Consider the following 23,777-nt stretch of genomic DNA (forward strand, 5'->3'; position numbering starts at 1 on the left):
TAGTTTTCATCCAATATCTTAACCATGCTTGATCAGAAGTTTTATCTAGATGATCTCTACGCTAAGATTGAACATGGGCCATGCTGGGCCCAAAACTAGGTAGTGAGTCATTTAGTGCGTTTGTTAACATTCAGCTTGGTGTCCACTCTCTAATTCAAGTAGTTTTCATCCTATCTTCACCAAACTTGGTCAGAAGTTTTATCTAGATGATCTTAAGGCCAAGTTAGAACATGGGCCATGCCAGATCAAAAACTAGGTTATGGGGTCATTTAGTACGTTTTACACATTCAGCATGGTGTCCACTCTCTAACTCAAGTAGTTTTCATCCTATCTTCACCACACTTGGTCAGAAGTTGTATCTAGATGATGCGTAGGTCAAGTTCCAACATGGGTTATGCCAGGTCAAAAACTAGGTCACGGGGTCTATTAGTGTGTATTAACCATTGAGCATGGTGTCCGCTGTTTTTATGTGAAGACAACATGTAAAATATTCTGTGTCAATGCCACATATGGGGGTATTCGTCACGTCTGTGACAAGCTCTAGTTTCAGTTGTCTTGAATTTATGTGTCAATATAGAAGCTTGCATTGATTCTTATCATTTTAAGAGAAATAACAAGAATTATTTGCGATTTAAATGGAGTTGATTATATATAGTGAGAATGACCAGTAATTAAGTATAGCCAAAAAAGTGATATAGCGCATTTCAAGTGTCTAATTTCACTGTTTTCCTTTGTGAAAAATTTATCATGATTCTCATGTTTTACCAATTTTGTGACACTTAACAATTTTAGAAAAATAAGGTTTTGTTTTGGAAAAAAAAAAAAAAATGGACACATACAGTTTATAATTCATTTAGAGAGAGCAATATTTTTTATCAAGAATCAGTACTTTAACCAGTATAAGCTTTGTACATATGCACATTTCCACTGCAGTATATGATGTTCATAGTAGTTATTCCTGACAAATAGTAAACTTGAGCCTAGCTGTGGGATAACAGGGCTTAATACATGTACCGAAGGTGTCATCCTGGAGGCTTATCTGGTACACCATTTTGTGCACATGTATTTAAGTAACGCTCATTGGGTCATTGTCGACCTGAATCAGCTTGAAGTCACCTGGGGTTGACTTGAAGCGGATTCATGTCACCCTGGGGTGACTTCAAGCTGACGCTAGCCACCCCCGGGTGACTAGAATCGGCTTGAAGTCACCTCAGGGTGACATGAATCGGCTTCTAGTAACCTGCGAGTGACAAGAATTGGCTTGAAGTCACCCCAGGGTGACATGAATAGGCTTCTAGTCACGCCTGGGTGACTAGTGGCTCATTTCAGGTCTACAATGACCCATTGAGCTGGGTGACTAGTGGTCCATTTCAGGTCTACAATGACCCATTGAACTTAAGTAACTTAAATTCTCAAAATCAACAAATATTTTTTATAATCTTTACAAAAATAAAGTTAACACATAAAAATCAATGTTCCTTATAGCAATAGCCAATAGCTTTAAAGAAATACAAAATGCTGGTTTTTATTTTTGTGTGGAGCACTTTATTCCATTTTCATTTCCCTCAATGATATCTTTTCAACAACGCACAAACACTAACTTGGTACATGAACATGTTTTTAACATTATAGTGTCGCAAAAAACAAAAGAGAGCATTTTTTATTTTCATAAATCATTTTTACCAGACAACCAAAGTCATTTAGTGTTGAAATCTGGCTATTGCTATAAGGAGCAATGTTTTTTTATGTGTTTACTTTATTTTTATGCCCCCCTTCCAAGAAGAGGGGGTATATTGCTTTGCTCATGTCGGTCTGTCAGTCGGTCTGTCGGTCTGTTGGTCCGTCCACCAGGTGGTTGTCAGATGATAACTCAAGAACTCTTGGGCCTTGGATCATGAAACTTCATAGGTACATTGATCATGGCTCGCAGATGACCCCTATTGATTTTGAGGTCACTAGGTCAAAGGTCAAGGTCACGGTGACCCGAAATAGTAATATGGTTTTTTGAATGATAACTCAAGAATGCATACGCGGCCAACAGGGCAAACTCTGAACAATATTACTGAAGCAACTGGTCTGTAATCCTAAATCTATAATTATCAGTCCAATGAAACATTATCCTTTGAGTAAAATACAGTGGATCAGTAAAAATATTACCAGAATATGAGATTTTTTGTATATTTTGTATATTAAATATTGTGTTAATGTTTAATTTTGTTGATTAATATAAATATAAGCAGGACAGGGGAGGTAATACACTATTATATCTTTCTTATATACAGGGGAAACAAATGCAATAAGTTTAAATTTCATGTTTAATGAATAGAGGATATCACCCCCCCATTTTTTTTTAAACATCATGTAATAAATTACCACACCGCACATTAAACCCCCTTCTCACCCCACCCCCCTCTCACCCCCCACCCTCCTACCCCCACCCCCCCCTACCCCCCCCACCCCCCCTACTCCCCAACCCCCCTACCCTCACCCCCCATTTTGTTTAAACATCAAATAAATAACCCCACCTTATACCCCCTCTCACTCCCCCCCTACCCCCCCACCCACCCCCATTTTTTAACATCTAATAAATTACCACACCCCACATTATACCCCCCTCTCAGCTCCCCCCCTACCCCCCAACGCCCACCCTCCCCCCATGTTTTAAAAAATCTTATAAATTACCTCACCCCACATGATTACCCCCCTCTCACCCCAACCCCCCCTACCCCCCCCCCCCACCTCCCACCCCCCATCCCCCAATTTTTTTTAAACATCTATAAATTACCACACCCCACATTATACCCCCTTTCACCCCCCATCCCCTACCCCCACCCCCCCATCCACCCAAAAATTGAAAAAAACACATTTTTTTAAACATCTTATAAATTACCACACCAACACATTATTACTCCCTCTTACCACCCACCCCCCTACCCCCCACCCCCCTACCCCCCACCCCCCATTTTTTTTAACATCTTATAAATTACCACACCCCACATTATACCCCCCTCTCACCCCCCTACCCCCCACCCCCCTACCCCACCCCCACCCCCCACCTCTCCCTAAATTATTTTTTTTAAACATCTTATAACTCTCCACACCCACATTATACCCCCCTCTCACCCCCCTCTCACCCCCCCACCCCCCTACCCCCCCCACCCCCCATTTTTTTTTAAACATCTAATAACTAACCCCACCCCACATTATTACCCCCCTCTCACACCCCACCCCCCTACCCCTCCACCCCTCGACCCCACCCCAATTTTTTTTAAACATCTAATAAATTACCCCACCCCACATTATTACCCCCTCTCACACCCACCCCCTACACCCCCACCCCCCCACCATTTTTTTTTTTAAACATCTTATTACCACACCCCACATTATACCCCCTCTTTCCCCCCCTACCACCCCCACCCCCCCCACTCCCCCTCTCACCCCCCCCACCCCTGACCCCCACCCCAAATTTTTTTTTAAAAAATTTTAACTTATAAATTACCCCACCCCACATTATACCCCCCTCTCACTCCCCCCTTGATCATGACTGGCCGATGACCCCTATTGATTTTCAGGTCACAAGGTCAAAGGTCAAGGTCACAGTGACTCGAAATAGTACAATGGTTTCCGGATGATAACTTACATTGGGTCAAAGGTCAAGGTCACAGTGACAAAAAAGGTATTCACACAATGGCTGCCACTACAACTGACAGCCCATATGGGGGGCATGCATGTTTTACAAACAGCCCTTGTTTCAAAATACTGTACAAAATATTTGTTGATTTTAGGGTTTATGGGCTTCAAGTACAGTTTTCCCATAGCATGGCCCAATAGTATTTAGGGCATTATCAGGTTGTAATTATCCCCCGCCATATGCGGAGGGATATTGTTTTGGCGATGTCCTAACGTCTTTCCGGCCATCCGTCTGTCTGGAGCCATATCTTGGAAGTGCTTTGCGGATTTACATTGAAACTTGGTATGAATATGTATATGGATAAGAGGATGATGCACGCAAAATGGCATTGTAGACCATCTGTTAATAACGGAGTTATGGCCCTTTGTATCTTGAAAAAATGCTTTTTGGCGTGTCAAATATAATACTTTTGTGTCAAGAAGCATATTGGCGAGGGATATCAATTCTACGAATTTGCTTGTTTTGTTTCGATGTAACTTCAAACACATTCATTATTGTAGTTCTGATACTCAAATGTACTGATAAGTATGTTACTATGTTGTAATTAATTTTGAAACTTTTTATTTACTGTGGTTTAACTATTTCTATGTGCTGTGTTCATGATTTGGAACTATAAAAAAAATTGTTCAATTTTATTGAAATTGTTAGATTTTTTTTTTAAATAATAAGAGAAAAATCATTTTAACCTTTAATTGCAACTTTAAGAACAATCATTTGGCAACATGATTATGTTTAGATGTTAAAGTTTATGTAGCCATTTTTATCTTTATAATGTTGGAATAATAAGCTCCTTACTACCAATAACTTTATCATCACATATCACATGCATTTTCCTTCCGCTTTCCAGTATAAAGGACAAAATACAACAGCACACTATGTGGTTTATTGCAACATTTTCTAAGGTCTTTCTCCAACCAAACTCTTTCATGGTATATGAGTGTTTTTTGTACCTTTCCATCAGAGCATTATGTCATACACTTTCTGAATGGCTTAGAATGTTGTTGACATCCTTGTAATCAGCAATGTTAAAGATTATTTTAACATTAAATATCTACAAGTAATATACTTGTGTAAGTACATCTCTATTAAGCTGATAAAAATGTATATAAATCTGGCAAATATTGATGTTAAAAAAATGGAATAAATTTTGTTTGTTCATGGCCCCATGACTAATTAAACTATTCTCATACAAATCGATGCTTTTAAAATTCATGTCATAATGTACTGATTCCAATATGACCATATAAAATGAGTTTTGTTTTTGAACAATTGGGCTTGTGCATGTGCATAAAGCGTCATTCCAGATAAAATGTGCAGTCAGCATAAGCTTATCAGGGTCAACACTTTTCTGCCTACTATGGATTTTGTCTAGAAAAGACTTCCTTCAAAAGAGGAAAGTGTTGTCCATGACAACTCTGTGTGGAATGCATAAGCTAATCTGTGGCAATACTCTGCACACATCAAGCCTGGTTCTCTCACTGCACAGCTCAGATTGTTGTGTTTTACCATAGTGCCACTGGCAAGAAGGAGATTCAGCGTACATCCCTGTTCACCATCCCTCAGGGGGTCAATGGCTTTGACTTCAGTGATCAGCTTAATCTTATTGGTGCGTTCATAGTTGAGCTGTGTTCTGTGAAAAAGCGGTTTAGTGCATGTGCATAAAGTCTGCACAGGCTAATCAGGGGCAACACTTTCCGCCTTTACTTGATTTTTGCTAAGTAGAGACTTTATTTTAATAAAAAATATCATTAAAGAGGAAAGTGTCGTCTCTGATTAGCCTGTGCATACTTCGTTGGCAAATCTGGGACAACACTTTGCGCACATGCATTAAACCCCCTTTTCACAGAGCAATTGGCCCAGTTAACTTTAAGCAATAACAGAACAATAGTGTTATTTTGGTTATCGCAACTGTATAATTTTATTATGTCTTAATGTGTATCTTAAATCATTTTTTGACATTGTTAAATGTCTAGTAACTATGTTTTTCTTGAAGCATTGTGGTAAGCACTGATATTGTTCTCATATCGCTCTATGTCTAGCACTCTGCCCTATTATTTGTTTCAGCCACAGCAGGTGTCAATCACCAGGTCTGTCTGTGGAACCCTTACGTCGTCTCCAAACCAAACGGGGTCAGTTTATTTCATGACATTTGTTCTTATTTCTAATCAACTTTGGTATGGACATACTCACAAATGTAGATTGAACATTTCAAAACTTTCTTCGCTGCTGCTTATATAATTATAATGATGACTGTTTTTGCAGGATTTTAATACATCTTGTTTGTTCCTACTTATTAGTGTGTGTTTTCTCTGAAATCTAGCACATTCTGGGTTGATGTGTTCATTTAAATCCTTTATGTATGGGTTTGCATAACTGCTCCATTCTACAATGCCTCCTCTTCCCCGCCAGATCCTGCGTGGTCACATGGCTAGCGTGGTGCAGGTGCAGTTCATCAAGTCACGTGGTCAGCTTATCAGCTTCTCTAAGGACAAGGTCCTCCGCATCTGGGACGTGCAGCTACAAGTCTGCATACAGAGACTCGCTGGCATGTTCCCCAAAGGACCTGAAGGTATGGTCTTTTTGTACCATAGATCTTTCATTCAAACAATTATTATCAATAGTGTATAGGAATTTGAAAGGATATTTGAATGGGTCAGCTTATAGCTTGTACCCCAAGTTTAGAGGTTGTTTCTCAAATATAACATATACCTTTATCTGTAGGCAGTAATGATCTTTCTCTAGAGTTTCTCAGAATTTCCAATATTTGTATGCCCCCTTTTGAAGAAAAGGGGGCATATAGTGATCGGACTGTCCGTCTGTCTGTCTGTCCGTCTTTCCATCACACTTTGCTTTTAGGTTTTGAAAAATGCTCATAACTTCTATGTCCCTTAAGATATAACCTTCATATTTGGTATGCATGTGTATATGGACAAGGCCTTTCCATACGCACAAAAATATTTACTCCTGTGACCTTGACCTTGAACTTAGGGTCCGCGTTAAGGTTTCGTAATCTGCGTTTAGGTATCGAAAAATGCTCATGACTTCTATGTTCCTTGAGATATAACCTTCATATTTGGTATGCATGTGTATATCGACAAGGCCTTTCCATATGCGAAAAAAATGTTTACACCTGTGACCTTGACCTTGAACTTAGGGTCCGCATTTAGGTTTCGAAATCTGCGTTTAGGTTTTGAAAAATGCTCATAACTTCTATGTCCCTTAAGATATAACCTTCATATTTGGTATGCATGTGTATATAGACAAGGCCTTTCCATACGCACAAAAATTTTGACCCCTGTGACCTTGACCTTGAACTTAAGGTCCGCGTTAAGGTTTCGAAATCTGCGTTTTGGTTTTGAAAAATGCTCATAACTTATATGTCCCTTGAGATATAACCTTCATATTTGGTATGCATGTGTATATGGCGAGCCTTTCCATATGCACACATTTTTTTACCCCTGTGATCTTGACCTTGAACTTAGGGTCCGTGTTTACCGTAATTGCTTTATGTTTTCGGACACTTAAAAATAATTATTTTTGTTTGTGTCCGAAAACTTAGATAAGAAAAATATTCACAAAATACAGGTGTCCGAAAACTTAGAGTCGAAAATTGAAGTGTCCGAAAATAGCGTCAATTGTATCAACGACTACCGGTAATAGCACGCGCTTATTTTAAATAATTTTAAATGCTTAATTCATTTGACAGAAAGTTACTACAAGATTGTACTTTGACCAACGAGTTCAAAGATGAGCATTTGATGTACCGATCATTTCATTTCCGATAGCTGTTGTTTAACACCTTCCATTGTTTGTAAAACTTGCAATAGGGTGCATCACACTTTGAAGCATTTAGTATTTGTCACAATTATTTTATTGATAATGGGTAGTTCCATTGCGGTAGATAATTGAACTGTTAATTGGCACTACCCCTGATAATTGTCATAACGCTTATGCTATCAGATGAAACCATTGTTCAATACCGGTTTTGCAACGTTATTTACCCAATAACGCAAATGTAATGGTGCGTTGATTATGATGTTAATCTTGTTGTAAAACCCTATGATCGAAGTGTCATTAGATATCAAAAACAGGTCCGAAATTTTGTTAAATAGCGCTGTAAAATATACTGTCCGAAATATTAGAGACATTAATTATGGACGAAATTCGTGTGTCCGAAAATTAAGAGTCACCAAAAATAATTATTTTTGCCAAAAAAGGGGGTGTCCGAAAACTTAGAGTGCAAAAAAAAACATAGAGTAATTACGGTAGGTTTCGAAATCTGTGTTTAGGTTTCGAAAAATGCTCATAACTTCTATCAAGCGTTTATAGGAGGCATAAGTTATCCTATGGTGACAGCTCTTGTTCATTTTATTTCAGAGTAGCCTGTTCTTTTCATATCAGTACAGAGTTGCCTGTTATTAACATATCAGTTCAGAGTTGCCTGTTCTTTGCATTTCAGTTCAGAGTTGCCTGTTCTTTGCATTTCAGTACAGAGTTGCCTGTTCTTTGCATTTCAGTACAGAGTTGCCTGTTCTTTGCATTTCAGTTCAGAGTTGCCTGCTGTTTTCATTTCAGTTCAGATATGCCTGTTCTTTGCTTTCCAGTTCAGAGTTGCCTGTTCTTTGATGAGGGCAAGGACAGGCAGGGGGTAGAGAGAAACAGGCTGTTCATATCGTTCAACTACCAGCTCACACTCATGGAGATGAAGGCAGAGATCAAGGACAGGATCATGTCACATGACAAACCCGTGGTAGCAGCACTGTATAACTCTGTCTACAATCAGGTACTTTACATGTGTGTCAGCATGCATAATAAAAATGTGAAGTTTGCTTGTCATTTGTAGAGTTCAATAGTACAAATGTGTTTTATTTATCAATGATTTTAAGGAAATAAATGCTTATTAGGAGCTCTGATTTGTAGGAATTAAAAAACACACAAGAGTAATAGGTCTAGTAGTGTATGATATATAAAAAATGTAATGTGTAAACAAATACACGACAGTTATGTGGTTGAACCTCTGGTTTATGAATATTTGTTATAATTTTCCAGTGGCTGTTGGTAGTGAAAGGCATTATTGCATTATTATATTGTAACTTCTTACAATTACATAACGGTTATAGGAAAATTATTTCACCATTATATATATATATAAATTTGACCCTGCCCTGGGGGGGGGGTCACAAAATTGAACATATGCATATATAAGGCCTATTTTGTGAAAAACTTAAAAAACTTCTTGTCCATAACCATCCGGCCTAGGGCTATCAAATTTGGTATGTAGTGACATCTAATAGTCCTGTACCAAATTTGTTCAAATTTTATCCCTGGGGTCAAATTTGACCCTGCCCCGGGGGTCACAAAATTGAACATATGCTTATATAATGCCTATTTTGTGAAAACTTTAAAAATCTTTCTGTCCTAAACCATAAGGTATAGGGCTACCAAATTTGGTATGTAGTGACATCTAATAGTTCTCTACCAAGTTTGTTCAAATTATGCCCCTTGGGTAAAATTTGACCCTGCCCGGGGGGTCACAAAACTGAACATACGCTTATATGGGGCCTATTTTGTGAAAACTTTAAAAATCTTTCTGTCCATAACCATTGGGCCTAGGGCTACCAAATTTGGTATGTAGTGACATCTAATAAACCTCTACCAAATTTGTTCAAATAATGCCTCTGGGGTCAACTTTGACCCTTCTCCTGGGGGTCACAAAATTGAATAAACGCTTATAAAGCGCCTATTTTGTGAAATCTTTAAAAATCTTCTTGTCAAAAACCATTCAGACTATGGCTACCAAATTTGGTATGCAGTAACATCTTATAGTCCTCTACCTCTGCCTTTTGGGTCAAATTTGACCCTGACCTGAACATTATATACGCTTATATCTTGCTTATTTTGTGAAAACTTAAAAAATATTCTTGTCCTTAGCTCTAGGACCTAGGGCTACCACATTTTGTATGTAGTTAGAAATAGTAGTCCTTTACAATGTTTGCTCAAATTATGCCCTGGGGTTAAATTTGACCCAGTCCAGGGTGTCACAAATGTGTACATGTGCTTAAATAGGGCCTATAGTTAAGTATTTGCACATGCCAAGAATATTTGTTTCAGCCTTTTTTTCAGCAGTGGAGCGATACAGGGCCATCATGGAGATACAGGCATTGAACTGATCTAAACTGAACTGTGTTTAACAAACGCAGCTCTTGTTTTTTAAAATTATTTTTCCATTAACATGGCCCTTTTTCCTCCTACCACTGATTCCAGTAAGGTAGTTGTCAGTTACTGGCATACATATGTGCTTTTTGCACTGGTAAAACCAGCTTACCAAGGAAAAGTGCGAGTAGGTTTGACGAAAATAAAATGTGCCTTGCTCTGAATAAACAGGTCGTTATGGTTGAGCATAAAGTGTTGTCCCATGTAAGCCAGGGCAGCATTCACAGGCTAATCAGGGATGACACAGTCTGCCTAAACTGGTATTTTACTAAAAAGAGTCTTTAATTTTAACACAACAATACCATAACAGGGGAAAGAGTCATCTCTGATTAGCATGGGCGGACTGTAAAGACTAATCTCACAAAACATTTTACACACATGCAATAAACCACGTTTAACCAGATAGTCTCAAATAAAATTTAAAAAAAATTGCATTGACATGGTATCAGCTGTTTGAGGTCTATCTGCCTGCAGGTGGTCAGTGTGTGCCAGGGGGGCACCATGGTGATGTGGATGATTGACACAGGTCAGAAGGTCAAGCAGTTCAACAACTGCCATGGTAGCGCAGAGGTCACCTGCCTCACACAGGATGCCACGGAAACCAAGCTTATGACAGGGAGCACGGATGGAAGTGTCAAGGTTGGTAAAAATTCTAAAAAATAATGCAAAAGTGTGTTGATTTTTTTTTCTTTTACATGCATGAAAGTCAAATATTCTAACATTGTTGTTTTGAGTCAAATACTCAAAGCAACAAATTCAATGGAACAAGGAATTGATAATAAAGATGTTATTATGAAAACTCATTATCTCAATTTAATAAGGCTTGCTCTGTTTAAATGGGGTTTAATACATCTGTGTAAAGTGTTGTTGCAACATTGGCCTGTGCAGTTCACATTGCCTTATCAGAGACAGTACTTTCTGCTTGTATGGTATTTTTCGTATAAAAATATTCTTGTCTTAGCGAAAATCCAGTTTAGGCATAAAGTGTTGTCTCTGATTTCCCTGTGCAAACGTCACAGGCTAATCTGGGATGGTAATTTAACCCTTTCCCACTCAGAAGCAAAGTGAAAATGGCTATATGCAAACAGGATAAAACTAGAACAGCCTGCGAGTAACTCGCAGTCTGTTCAAGTTTTATGCTGTTTGCTGCTCATCAGTATCTAAGGGTTGAAAATGAAGCCTAAACAACTTGAATCTAGTAAGAAAGTTCTTTAATTAAATTTAATTATCTGAGGGAATACAAATGCGTCAAAATACGTATCTAAGTGGTAATGGTTAAGCATGTGCATTACAGTCTGTTTTGCCAGAGAAAGGCTCAAGTGTAGGCTTACATTGCTTGATTTCATCAGTGATGAAATGCAACTTGATGGAATAGAATAGAAAAATCAGTATGATATGGATGAATACACTTTAAAATTTGAGGATTCGTTTCATATTTTTAATGCTCCATTAATGCCTTGCAATTCATATATTTAATGCACCATTAATGCCTTGCAATTCATATATTTAATGCACCATTAATGCCTTGCAGTTCATATATTTAATGCACCATTAATGCCTTGCAATTCATATATTTAGTGCACCATTAATGCCTTACAATTCATATATTTAATGCACCATTAATGCCTTGCAATTCATATATTTAATGCACCATAAATGCCTTGCAATTCATATATTTAATGCACCATTAATGCCTTGCAATTCATATGTTAAATGCACCATTAATGCCTGCAATCCACATATTTAATGCACCATTAATGCCTTGCAATTCATATATTTAATGCACCATTAATGCCTTACAATTCTACAATTTCTTTCATTTACTTTAAAGCCAAGCATCCTATATTATCACTTAGAAGTGAAGTGTGTGTTTCTGTGTTTAGATCTGGGACTTCAATGGTCACTGCTACCATGAGCTGGAGTGCTCCGGTGGTCAGCCCGCTGACGTGGGTCAGATTGTGAACCTCAAGAGAAGCACTGTAGTGGTCGGCTGGGCCAAGTAAGGGAAGCAACTACATGTACTGGAGTGGTACTATAAGTTTGAACTGTTACAAATATTGGGTGCCACCAGTGTTGTTGAAGGGTGCTTTTTAGCCTTAAACATGTACTTTATTCCCTTATTTAAAACAAATATAAAAATTTTCATTTAATAAACACTTAAAAGTTCTCCAAGAATTTAATATTTATTGTTTAAAATATGTTATAATGTCTTATGACAAATCACAATTTACTTAAAAATTTAACAGAAGAAAGGCCATCAGAAAATGACGGTTTGATTATCAGTTACTAATAGTAGTTTGAGTTTATTTATATGTAGTACTTTATTTTGGTTGATTTCAGAATCTCTCAGGTGTAATTTCCTTGGGTTGATTTCAGAATCTCTCAAGTACTTTCATTGGGTTGATTTCAGAATCTCTCAAGTACTTTCATTGGGTTGATTTCAGAATCTCTCCAGTACTTTCCTTGGGTTGATTTCAGAATCTCTCCTCTACTTTCCTTGGGTTGATTTCAGAATCTCTCCAGTTATTTCCTTTGGTTGATTTCAGAATTTCTCCAGTACTTTCCTTGGGTTGATTTCAGAATCTCTCCAGTACTTTCCTTGGGTTGATTTCAGAATCTCTCCTCTACTTTCCTTGGGTTGATTTCAGAATCTCTCCAGTAATTTCCTTGGGTTGATTTCAGAATCTCTCCAGTAATTTCCTTGGGTTGATTTCAGAATCTCTCCAGTACTTTCCTCGGGTTGATTTAAGAATCTCTCCTCTACTTTTCTTGGGTTGATTTCAGAATCTCCAGAAATTTCCTTGGGTTGATTTCAGAATCTCTCCAGTAATTTTCTTGGGTTGATTTCAGAATCTCTCCAGTACTTTACTTGGGTTGATTTCAGAATCACTCAAGTACTTTTCTTGGGTTGATTTCAGAATGTTTCAAGTACATCTACTTTCTTCGGCTTGATTACAGATTCTATCCAGTACTTTCTTTAGTTTTATTTTTAGAATCTCACTAGCTCTGTTTTTGTGTTGATTTCATAATCTCTATATTTTCATTGTACTCTTCAGATACATAGCAGTTTTCCGAGACACAAGTTTCCGCCAGCACCACGTTCAACCAGCCGACTGGAAAGGGGGTCAGGAGCACTCAGAGGATATCCTTTGTGCAGCCTTCCAGCCGCCCAGCTGCCTGGCCACAGGCTCGTACGATGGAGAGATTGTAATCTGGAACACAAACTCTGAGCACTCCTCCAAACACCTCACCCAGAGGATGAAAAAGCCGACCAAGTCACGTAACAGCACTTATGTGAAAACAAGGGAGGTAATAAAAGTAAAAGTTATCTTTTAGTAACCCGGGGTACTCAGGGTTAGGTGTTGTCATTTATTCTCTTATATATGTACATGTATTAGTCTTGGATTTATTTTCAAGCTGTGTTTATTCTACATCACTTAAGTAAAAAGTGTAATTGCTGAGTCTGCTTTTCAAAATTCAATTATAGGATACTGAAAGGATCATTTCCTGGTATATTGTACTTCAATGGTTTTGATATTTGAAATCAATGGAAAATATTGTTCTGAAATAAAAGAACAACTGTTACATTACCTTCAACTTTCAAAAAAGCGTTTTTTTTTTTATAGGTATACTTTGTGCATTCAGATATGTTTTTCTTTTAATTATTTCTTGAAACTCTGCATTTCAAGTTATTACACCCCCAATACCATTGGTAATGGGGGCTATATAAGAGTCACTTTGTCGGTCTGTCTGTCGGTCTGTCCCGAAAGCTTGTCCGGGCAATACCTATGTTCTTTTTTGTGAGATTTTAAAATCATGTGGCACATTTTTTCACCATCATTGGACGGTGTGTCGCGCAAAACAATTACGTCGATATCTCAAAGGTCAAGGTCACACTTTGAGTTTAAAGGTCAAAAATGGCCATACATGAGCTTGTCTGGGCAATAACTATGTCATTTATTGTGAGATTTTAAAATCATTTGGCACATGTGTTCACCATCATTGGACGGTGTGTCATGCGAAAGAATTATGTCGATATCTCCAAGGTCAAGGTCACACTTTGAGTTCAAAGGTAAAAAATAGCCATAAATGAGCTTGTCTGGGCCATAACCATGTCATTCATGGTGAGATTTTGAAATCATTGGGCACATTTGTTCACCATCACTGAAAAGTGTGTAGCGCGAAAAAATTACGTTGATTTCTCCATGGTCAAGGTCACACTTTGAGTTCAAAGGTCAAAAATGACCATATATAAGCATGTCTGGGCCATAACTATGTCGTTCATTGTGAGATTTTCAAATCATTTGGCACATTTGTTCATCATCATTTGACAGTGTGTCGCGCGAAAGAATTACGTCAATATATTCAAGGTCAGGGTCACAATGAGTTCAAAGGTCACATATGGCCATAAATGAGCTTGTCCCGGCCATAACTATGTCCTTCATTGTGAGATTTTAAAATCATTTGTTCATTATCATTGGACAGTGTGTCGCATGAAAGAATTATGTTGATTTCTCCAAGGTCAAGGTCACACTTTGAGTTCAAAGGTCAAAAATGGCCATAAATGATAATGGCAGAATAATTCTTAAAAATACACCATAAATTAGATTCTATTGTTTTGTGAAAACAGCATGCAAAATAGTCTGTGTCAATGCGGCACGTGGGGGTATGCGTCACGTCTGTGACAAAGCTCTAGTACTAATCTAAGAGTTCTTCATGACAGTTTCATGGTCTCTTTCTCTTGCCTTTAGAACACAAGTGTCTCAGTCTCCTCACAACCGAGGTCTCGGGCAATGTCGCGTGTTTCTGCGCAGAGTAAACAGAGCGGTGGTGAGGTGAGAAATATTGGGTTAAAATAAGCCTCGCTCTGGGAAAATGGGGTTTAATGAACGTGCGTAAAGCTTAGTCCCAGATTAGCCTGTGCAGTCCAAACAACTTAACAGGGAAAACACTATCTGCCTCAACTGGATTTTTGCTATAAAATGACTTTTTTCTAATAAAAAAATACCAAAAATGTGGATAATGTCCTCCCTGTGCGTACTGCACAGGCTAATCTGGGGTAAAACTATGCACCTGCATGTAGCCCTATTTTCCCAGGGACAGACTCATAGGAGCACAGGCTGTATTTATACTAGGTGTACACTGAATGATATAACAAGGTATGGGTATAATGTGGTGCATTCAAATGGTATTTTGTATTGTGGTACTGTTTTGATGTATAGCATTATTAAACCACCCAAATACTTATTAAATATTTTGGACTATGGGTTTTAATGCTCAGAAAATATGTTTGACTTAAATATGCGTGCGTAGAGTTGACTTCCAACATCAACATATGCACATAAATTGATTGATTAATTGCATAGCGGTAGACTATTTAATTATGGGTCTAATGTTTTTCACATGCAGTACAACAGGGACTTATACATTGTTGGTATAGGTCCCTGGGTACAATAATTGATATTAGAACTAGAATTATTACATGCAAAGCTGTCAAAGCAAGATGGCGGACATTGTGATAGTCACTGAAGTTTGTTTATTGTGTGCCTTTTTGAAATTGTTAACAATCTATTTTTTCAAGCTTCAGTTCTGTCGTATGACTTGCTTTTTTAAAGACTTTTTAATAAGATGTTTGAATAGAAACTGAAAGTGCAAGTACAAAAGAAACATAAGAATTTACTTTAAAGATATATTTTGATAGAAATTACCAATTAAACCATCTATTGTTCAGATTGTGTGTGTTAAAATGCTAGAAGTACTTTTTATTTTAAATAATTTAGTCGAACTCTTATTTATACAATTAAAAAATATTAATTGAAGCTTTGTTAACATATATTATTATGTTCTATTCTTTATACCATCTAGCGCTCCCTCAGAAACATTTACTGGGATGTATGCAAATGTTATGTCATTTAAATGCCTGATGTTTAATTTATAACATTTAAACTTTCTTTTTAAATAAGCAACTATAATTGAGACATTTCAATAATCAGTTTGTATGTTAGGCATGTAACTCTTTATTGTTTTGTACATTTAAGATGTCAAAGAACAAGTTACACATGTTCAAGATGTAAACTATCAGTGTTTCAGTTCATTGTATTCTGTTTCCATGTGTTTTTTATTAAGGACAGACTAATCAGTCAAAACGAATCTTGCTCCTTCTATAATGCTTGAAAATATAGTCATCATAATCAAACGCTGATAAAATGCTTATATTATACATTATTTGCGTTGCCTGTATTTGGTTTTCAAAAACCTAACAATATATTCCAAATAATCAATTTGAAGAAAAAAGTTAGCTTGTTTCACTTCGAAATAAATTAATCAGGAAAGATCCAATGAGTACATTGTATTGAACTGTATATCGGTATCAGTGTTGCATACAATGAATTCAAAATTAATTGTTATCTCATGCTGTTATGTAGCGGAGGGAAAGTTTAGCAGAAGTATCGGACATAGAGGAGGTAGTGTATTGAATCACTGATAGCAACAACACTAGCAATATAGTGATACTTGGTAGAATATCTTACCCTGACAGTAGTACAACTAATTTAAAGTGCTCCAGAGCACAAGCACTTATAGTGGGCTATTGTGATAAACTTTTGTCAGTTGTCTCTCTGTTGAGTGGGATGAGCGTTTACTTTATGGACATTTTAGAGGTATATAGGAGTAATGAAACTCCAGAAACATTGTCAGAAGTGAAATGCTTGTCGGCTGAACTTTTATTTAGGGCAAGCGACATGGACCATACAATACAAACAATTTACACATTCCAAGACATTGAATAATTATTAAAGTTTGTTTCACCCTGCTTTGTCAATAAAAAGTGATAACTTTTTAAGCCGATTGTAAAAAACTATATAAGAATTTGTGTTAAAATTATTTATAGGCTGAGTTTCAAACTAGGTAAAAAAAAGCGATAAATTGGTCACATTGAAAAAATTCAAAACAAAGTTGTACACTTCAGATGTCAAATGTATTGCCTAATGGTTATGAAACATAGAACTTTTGTCTAAATATTAAATTTGCCAAAATAAGTTTATGTGTGGGAAATAATTTACTAAAATAACATTGTTACTTTATACACTTTCCTTACATCATAAACTCAGGTGAGCGGCATAGTACCCTCATTGACATCTTGTGAACCATTTTGTCCAACTGCTGTATTATGAACAATTTGAAAGCTCACAGGTTGTTTATTGGAATAACCTAGTTTCCACATTTCATCAGCCTTGTAACATTACATTTATTTTAACATTTAAAACTCTTTTTATGTCCCCCACTATAGTAGTGGGGGACATATTGTTTTTGCCCTGTCTGTCTGTTGGTCTGTCTGTCTGTTTGCGCCAACTTTAACATTTTGCAATAACTTTTGCTATATTGAAGATAGCAACTTCATATTTGGCATGCATGTGTATCTCATGAAGCTGCACATTTTGAGTGGTGAAAGGTCAAGGTCATCCTTCAAGGTCAGAGGTCAAATATATGTGGCCAAAATCGCTCATTTTATGAATACTTTTGCAATATTGAAGATAGCAACTTGATATTTGGCATGCATGTGTATCTCATGGAGCTGCACATTTTGAGTGGTGAAAGGTCAAGGTCAAGGTCATCCTTCAAGGTCAGAGGTCAATTATATGAGGCCAAAATCGCTCATTTTATGAATACTTTTGCAATGTTGAAGATAGCAACTTGATATTTGGCATGCATGTGCATCTCATGGAGCTGCTCATTTTGAGAGGTGAAAGGTCAAGGTCAAGGTCATGTTTCAAGGTCAGAGGTCAAATATATGTGGCCCAAATCGCTTATTTTATGAATGCTTTTGCAATATTGAAGATAGCAACTTGATATTTGGCATGCATGTGTATCTCATGGAGCTGCACATTTTGAGTGGTGAAAGGTCAAGGTCATCCTTCACAAGGTCAAGGTCATCCTACAATGTCAAACATCATATAGGGGGACATGGTGTTTCACAAACACATCTTGTTTTTTTTTTAGAAATACAATTTGTATACAGCTTTTAACCATGATTTTTATGATTTAAAATTTAGTTGGCTGCAATGAACAATATCTTTTAATGCTTCATTTATGTTATAACTATAGTACTTGGTAATAACTTTAAATCTGTAAATATCTAATTGTTAATAAACAGATCATGTTACTGCTTTGCATGACATTTATGTGTGGATATTTCATGATGTTTGATATTATGGATGCAGTTGTTATTTGAAATTATTCAGAATTTGTTTTTGTAATCTGCATTAAAAAAAGTTAAAATGATGGATGAAATGCAGCTGTTATAAACAATTAAAATTATTGTTAGTTGACCAATTACAAGATTTATTTAAGATCAACCAGTATCTTTCGATTAGTCAGATAAGTTTAACATATAACAAATGACACAACTACCACATTTATCTGGTAAAACCATCAACTGTCAATGAATATTTAATTCATTAGTATCCCCATTCTTTACACTATGGCACTGCCATGTAATTTGTTTTCTTAATAATGGTGATGGTCATTCAATATTTAAAAAATCAGTCTTTAAATAGTGTAGTTTATATCATATTGGTGGACTGGCATTATACTTTGGGAACGCACTTGCAAACCCTAGTAGTCTTGCAATTAGTCTCAACTCAAAATATTGTCCAATTAAAACAATTGTTACTTTTGAGATTTGTATATATCAGGTGAATATATTGAGATTTGTATATATCAGTTGAATATATTGAGATGTGTATATATCAAATGAATAAATGAGCCGTGTTCTGAGAAAACTGAGCTTAATGCATGTGCGTAAAGTGTTGTCCCAGATTAGCCTGTGCTGTCTGCACAGGCTAATCAGTGACAACATTTCTGCTTTTATGGTATTTTTAGTTTCAAGGAAGTCCCTTTTTACCGAAAATAAAGTTTAGGTGGAAAGTGTCATCCCTGATTAGCCTGTGCGGACTGCAAATGCTAATCTGGGATGAAACTTTACGCACATGCATTAAGCCCAGTTTTCTCAGAACAAGGCTCATATATACTCACTCTCAGAAAACAGGGATTAATGCATGTATGTTAAGTGTACAGGCTAACCAGGGACAACACTTTCTGTCCAAACAGTATTTTTGCTAAGAAGAAAATTCCTTGTATAGGAAAAGCACCAAATAGCAGAAGTGCCACGTCCCTGATTAGTCTGTGTGGACTGCATAGGCTAATCTGGGATAACACATTATGCACATGCATTAAGCCCCATTTTCCCCGAGTGAGACACATGTGAAATAAAGTCTCTGATTGAACTCTCAAATGCTAGTTGTTGCAGAGCAAGGGCTTCGATTACTTTTTTCTAATAGAAAACTGAGTTAGAACACAATGTAAATTGATGCATTTATGGCAAAAGTCATATATACATAACCTTATTAATAAAAATAAAAGGTGTTTGTTATAGAAATATTGAACATTGCTTTAAAAAATATTCTATTGAAACGATTCTTGCAAAATAAATCATTGGTTATGTACAATTAATTTATTATGTTGAAATATGTGTTGCAGTTTTAAAAACATGCAACAAAAATATCCTGTCTATTTACTTTTAAGTACTGGTATTTAGCATACTGTAAATAATTTAACCCTTTCCCACTCAGAGGAAAAGTGAAAATGGCTGTGTGCAAACAGCATAAAACCAGAACAGCCTGGGAGCAACTCGCAGTTTGTTGAGGTTTCATGCTGTTTGCTGCTCATTAGTACCTAAGGGTTGGAAATGAAGCCTTTAAAACTTGAATCTATTAAGAAAGGTCTTGAATTAAATTTAACCTTTCTAAGGGACTACAAACACATCGAAATATGTATCTAAGTGGTAAATGGTTAATATAGTCTGCTCTGAGTAAGCAGGACTTAATGCATGTGCCTAAAGTATCGTCTCAGACTACATGTGCCTAAAGTATCGTCTCAGACTACATGTGCCTAAAGTATCGTCTCAGACTACATGTGCCTAAAGTATCGTCTCAGACTACATGTGCCTAAAGTATCGTCTCAGACTACATGTGCCTAAAGTATCATCTCTGACTACATGTGCCTAAAGTATCGTCTCAGACTACATGTGCCTAAAGTATCATCTCAGACTACATGTGCCTAAAGTATCGTCTCTGACTACATGTGCCTAAAGTATCGTCTCAGACTACTTGTGCCTAAAGTATCATCTCAGACTACTTGTGCCTAAAGTATCGTCTCAGACTACATGTGCCTAAAGTATCATCTCAGACTACATGTGCCTAAAGTATCGTCTCAGACTGCATGTGCCTAAAGTATCGTCTCAGACTACATGTGCCTAAAGTATCGTCTCAGACTACTTGTGCCTAAAGTATCGTCTCAGACTACTTGTGCCTAAAGTATCGTCTCTGACTACATGTGCCTAAAGTATCGTCTCAGACTACATGTGCCTAAAGTATCGTCTCAGACTACATGTGCCTAAAGTATCGTCTCAGACTACATGTGCCTAAAGTATCATCTCAGACTACATGTGCCTAAAGTATCGTCTCAGACTACATGTGCCTAAAGTATCGTCTCAGACTACATGTGCCTAAAGTATCGTCTCAGACTACATGTGCCTAAAGTATCGTCTCAGACTACATGTGCCTAAAGTATCGTCTCAGACTACATGTGCCTAAAGTATCATCTCAGACTACATGTGCCTAAAGTATTGTCTCAGACTACTTGTGCCTAAAGTATTGTCTCAGACTACTTGTGCCTAAAGTATTGTCTCAGACTACATGTGCCTAAAGTATCGTCTCAGACTACATGTGCCTAAAGTATCGTCTCAGACTACATGTGCCTAAAGTATTGTCTCAGACTACATGTGCCTAAAGTATCGTCTCAGACTACATGTGCCTAAAGTATCGTCTCAGACTACATGTGCCTAAAGTATCGTCTCTGACTACATGTGCCTAAAGTATTGTCTCAGACTACATGTGCCTAAAGTATCATCTCAGACTACATGTGCCTAAAGTATCGTCTCAGACTACATGTGCCTAAAGTATCATCTCAGACTACATGTGCCTAAAGTATCGTCTCAGACTACATGTGCCTAAAGTATCGTCTCAGACTACATGTGCCTAAAGTATCGTCTCAGACTACATGTGCCTAAAGTATCATCTCAGACTACATGTGCCTAAAGTATTGTCTCAGACTACATGTGCCTAAAGTATCGTCTCAGACTACTTGTGCCTAAAGTATCGTCTCAGACTACATGTGCCTAAAGTATCATCTCAGACTACATGTGCCTAAAGTATCGTCTCTGACTACATGTGCCTAAAGTATCGTCTCAGACTACTTGTGCCTAAAGTATCATCTCAGACTTCATGTGCCTAAAGTATCGTCTCAGACTACATGTGCCTAAAGTATTGTCTCAGACTACATGTGCCTAAAGTATCATCTCAGACTACTTGTGCCTAAAGTATCGTCTCAGACTACATGTGCCTAAAGTATCGTCTCAGACTACATGTGCCTAAAGTATCGTCTCAGACTACATGTGCCTAAAGTATCGTCTCAGACTACATGTGCCTAAAGTATCATCTCAGACTACATGTGCCTAAAGTATCGTCTCAGACTACATGTGCCTAAAGTATTGTCTCAGACTACTTGTGCCTAAAGTATCATCTCAGACTACTTGTGCCTAAAGTATCATCTCAGACTACATGTGCCTAAAGTATCGTCTCAGACTACATGTGCCTAAAGTATCGTCTCAGACTACTTGTGCCTAAAGTATCGTCTCAGACTACATGTGCCTAAAGTATTGTCTCAGACTACATGTGCCTAAAGTATTGTCTCAGACTACTTGTGCCTAAAGTATCGTCTCAGACTACATGTGCCTAAAGTATCATCTCAGACTACATGTGCCTAAAGTATCGTCTCTGACTACATGTGCCTAAAGTATCGTCTCAGACTACTTGTGCCTAAAGTATCGTCTCTGACTACTTGTGCCTAAAGTATTGTCTCAGACTACATGTGCCTAAAGTATCGTCTCAGACTACATGTGCCTAAAGTATCGTCTCAGACTACATGTGCCTAAAGTATCATCTCAGACTACATGTGCCTAAAGTATCGTCTCTGACTACATGTGCCTAAAGTATCGTCTCTGACTACTTGTGCCTAAAGTATCGTCTCAGACTACTTGTGCCTAAAGTATTGTCTCAGACTACATGTGCCTAAAGTATCGTCTCAGACTACATGTGCCTAAAGTATCGTCTCAGACTACATGTGCCTAAAGTATCATCTCAGACTACATGTGCCTAAAGTATCGTCTCAGACTACATGTGCCTAAAGTATCGTCTCTGACTACTTGTGCCTAAAGTATTGTCTCAGACTACATGTGCCTAAAGTATTGTCTCTGACTACATGTGCCTAAAGTATTGTCTCAGACTACATGTGCCTAAAGTATCGTCTCAGACTACATGTGCCTAAAGTATCATCTCTGACTACATGTGCCTAAAGTATCGTCTCAGACTACTTGTGCCTAAAGTATCATCTCAGACTACATGTGCCTAAAGTATCGTCTCAGACTACATGTGCCTAAAGTATTGTCTCAGACTACTTGTGCCTAAAGTATTGTCTCAGACTACATGTGCCTAAAGTATTGTCTCAGACTACTTGTGCCTAAAGTATCATCTCAGACTACTTGTGCCTAAAGTATCGTCTCAGACTACTTGTGCCTAAAGTATTGTCTCAGACTACATGTGCCTAAAGTATTGTCTCTGACTACTTGTGCCTAAAGTATCGTCTCAGACTACTTGTGCCTAAAGTATTGTCTCAGACTTCATGTGCCTAAAGTATCATCTCTGACTACATGTGCCTAAAGTATTGTCTCAGACTACATGTGCCTAAAGTATCGTCTCAGACTACATGTGCCTAAAGTATCGTCTCAGACTACATGTGCCTAAAGTATCATCTCAGACTACTTGTGCCTAAAGTATTGTCTCAGACTACTTGTGCCTAAAGTATTGTCTCAGACTACATGTGCCTAAAGTATCATCTCAGACTACATGTGCCTAAAGTATCATCTCTGACTACATATGCCTAAAGTATTGTCTCAGACTACATGTGCCTAAAGTATCATCTCAGACTACATGTGCCTAAAGTATCGTCTCAGACTACTTGTGCCTAAAGTATCATCTCAGACTACATGTGCCTAAAGTATCGTCTCAGACTACTTGTGCCTAAAGTATCGTCTCAGACTACTTGTGCCTAAAGTATCGTCTCAGACTACATGTGCCTAAAGTATCATCTCAGACTACATGTGCCTAAAGTATCATCTCTGACTACATGTGCCTAAAGTATTGTCTCAGACTACATGTGCCTAAAGTATCGTCTCAGACTACATGTGCCTAAAGTATTGTCTCAGACTACATGTGCCTAAAGTATTGTCTCAGACTACATGTGCCTAAAGTATCGTCTCAGACTACATGTGCCTAAAGTATCATCTCTGACTACATGTGCCTAAAGTATCGTCTCAGACTACATGTGCCTAAAGTATTGTCTCAGACTACTTGTGCCTAAAGTATCGTCTCAGACTACTTGTGCCTAAAGTATCGTCTCTGACTACATGTGCCTAAAGTATCGTCTCAGACTACATGTGTCTAAAGTATTGTCTCAGACTACATGTGCCTAAAGTATCATCTCAGACTACTTGTGCCTAAAGTATTGTCTCAGACTACATGTGCCTAAAGTATTGTCTCAGACTACATGTGCCTAAAGTATCGTCTCAGACTACATGTGCCTAAAGTATCGTCTCAGACTACATGTGCCTAAAGTATTGTCTCAGACTACTTGTGCCTAAAGTATCATCTCAGACTACATGTGCCTAAAGTATTGTCTCAGACTACATGTGCCTAAA

General features: G+C 37.5%; 1 protein-coding gene across 10 annotated transcripts in view; it reads left to right on the forward strand.

Moving 5' to 3' along the window:
• LOC127832461 (WD repeat-containing protein 49-like) overlaps positions 1–23,777 on the forward strand; it is a 90,675-nt gene that overhangs the window by 38,121 nt on the left and 28,777 nt on the right. For 9 of the 10 annotated variants that reach the window (XM_052357968.1, XM_052357948.1, XM_052357958.1 and 6 more), the window contains 9 exons: positions 5,203–5,297; positions 5,756–5,820; positions 6,101–6,260; positions 8,296–8,474; positions 10,379–10,543; positions 11,788–11,903; positions 12,961–13,213; positions 14,656–14,739; positions 16,330–16,368. In XM_052357968.1, coding sequence (XP_052213928.1) covers positions 5,203–5,297; positions 5,756–5,820; positions 6,101–6,260; positions 8,296–8,474; positions 10,379–10,543; positions 11,788–11,903; positions 12,961–13,213; positions 14,656–14,739; positions 16,330–16,368 — 1,156 coding nt within the window. The remainder of the gene's footprint in view (positions 1–5,202; positions 5,298–5,755; positions 5,821–6,100; positions 6,261–8,295; positions 8,475–10,378; positions 10,544–11,787; positions 11,904–12,960; positions 13,214–14,655; positions 14,740–16,329; positions 16,369–23,777) is intronic. The other variant, XM_052357995.1, reaches the window with a different exon arrangement.

This window comes from Dreissena polymorpha, chromosome 1 (assembly GCF_020536995.1).
Source record: "Dreissena polymorpha isolate Duluth1 chromosome 1, UMN_Dpol_1.0, whole genome shotgun sequence".
NCBI lineage: Eukaryota > Metazoa > Mollusca > Bivalvia > Myida > Dreissenidae > Dreissena > Dreissena polymorpha.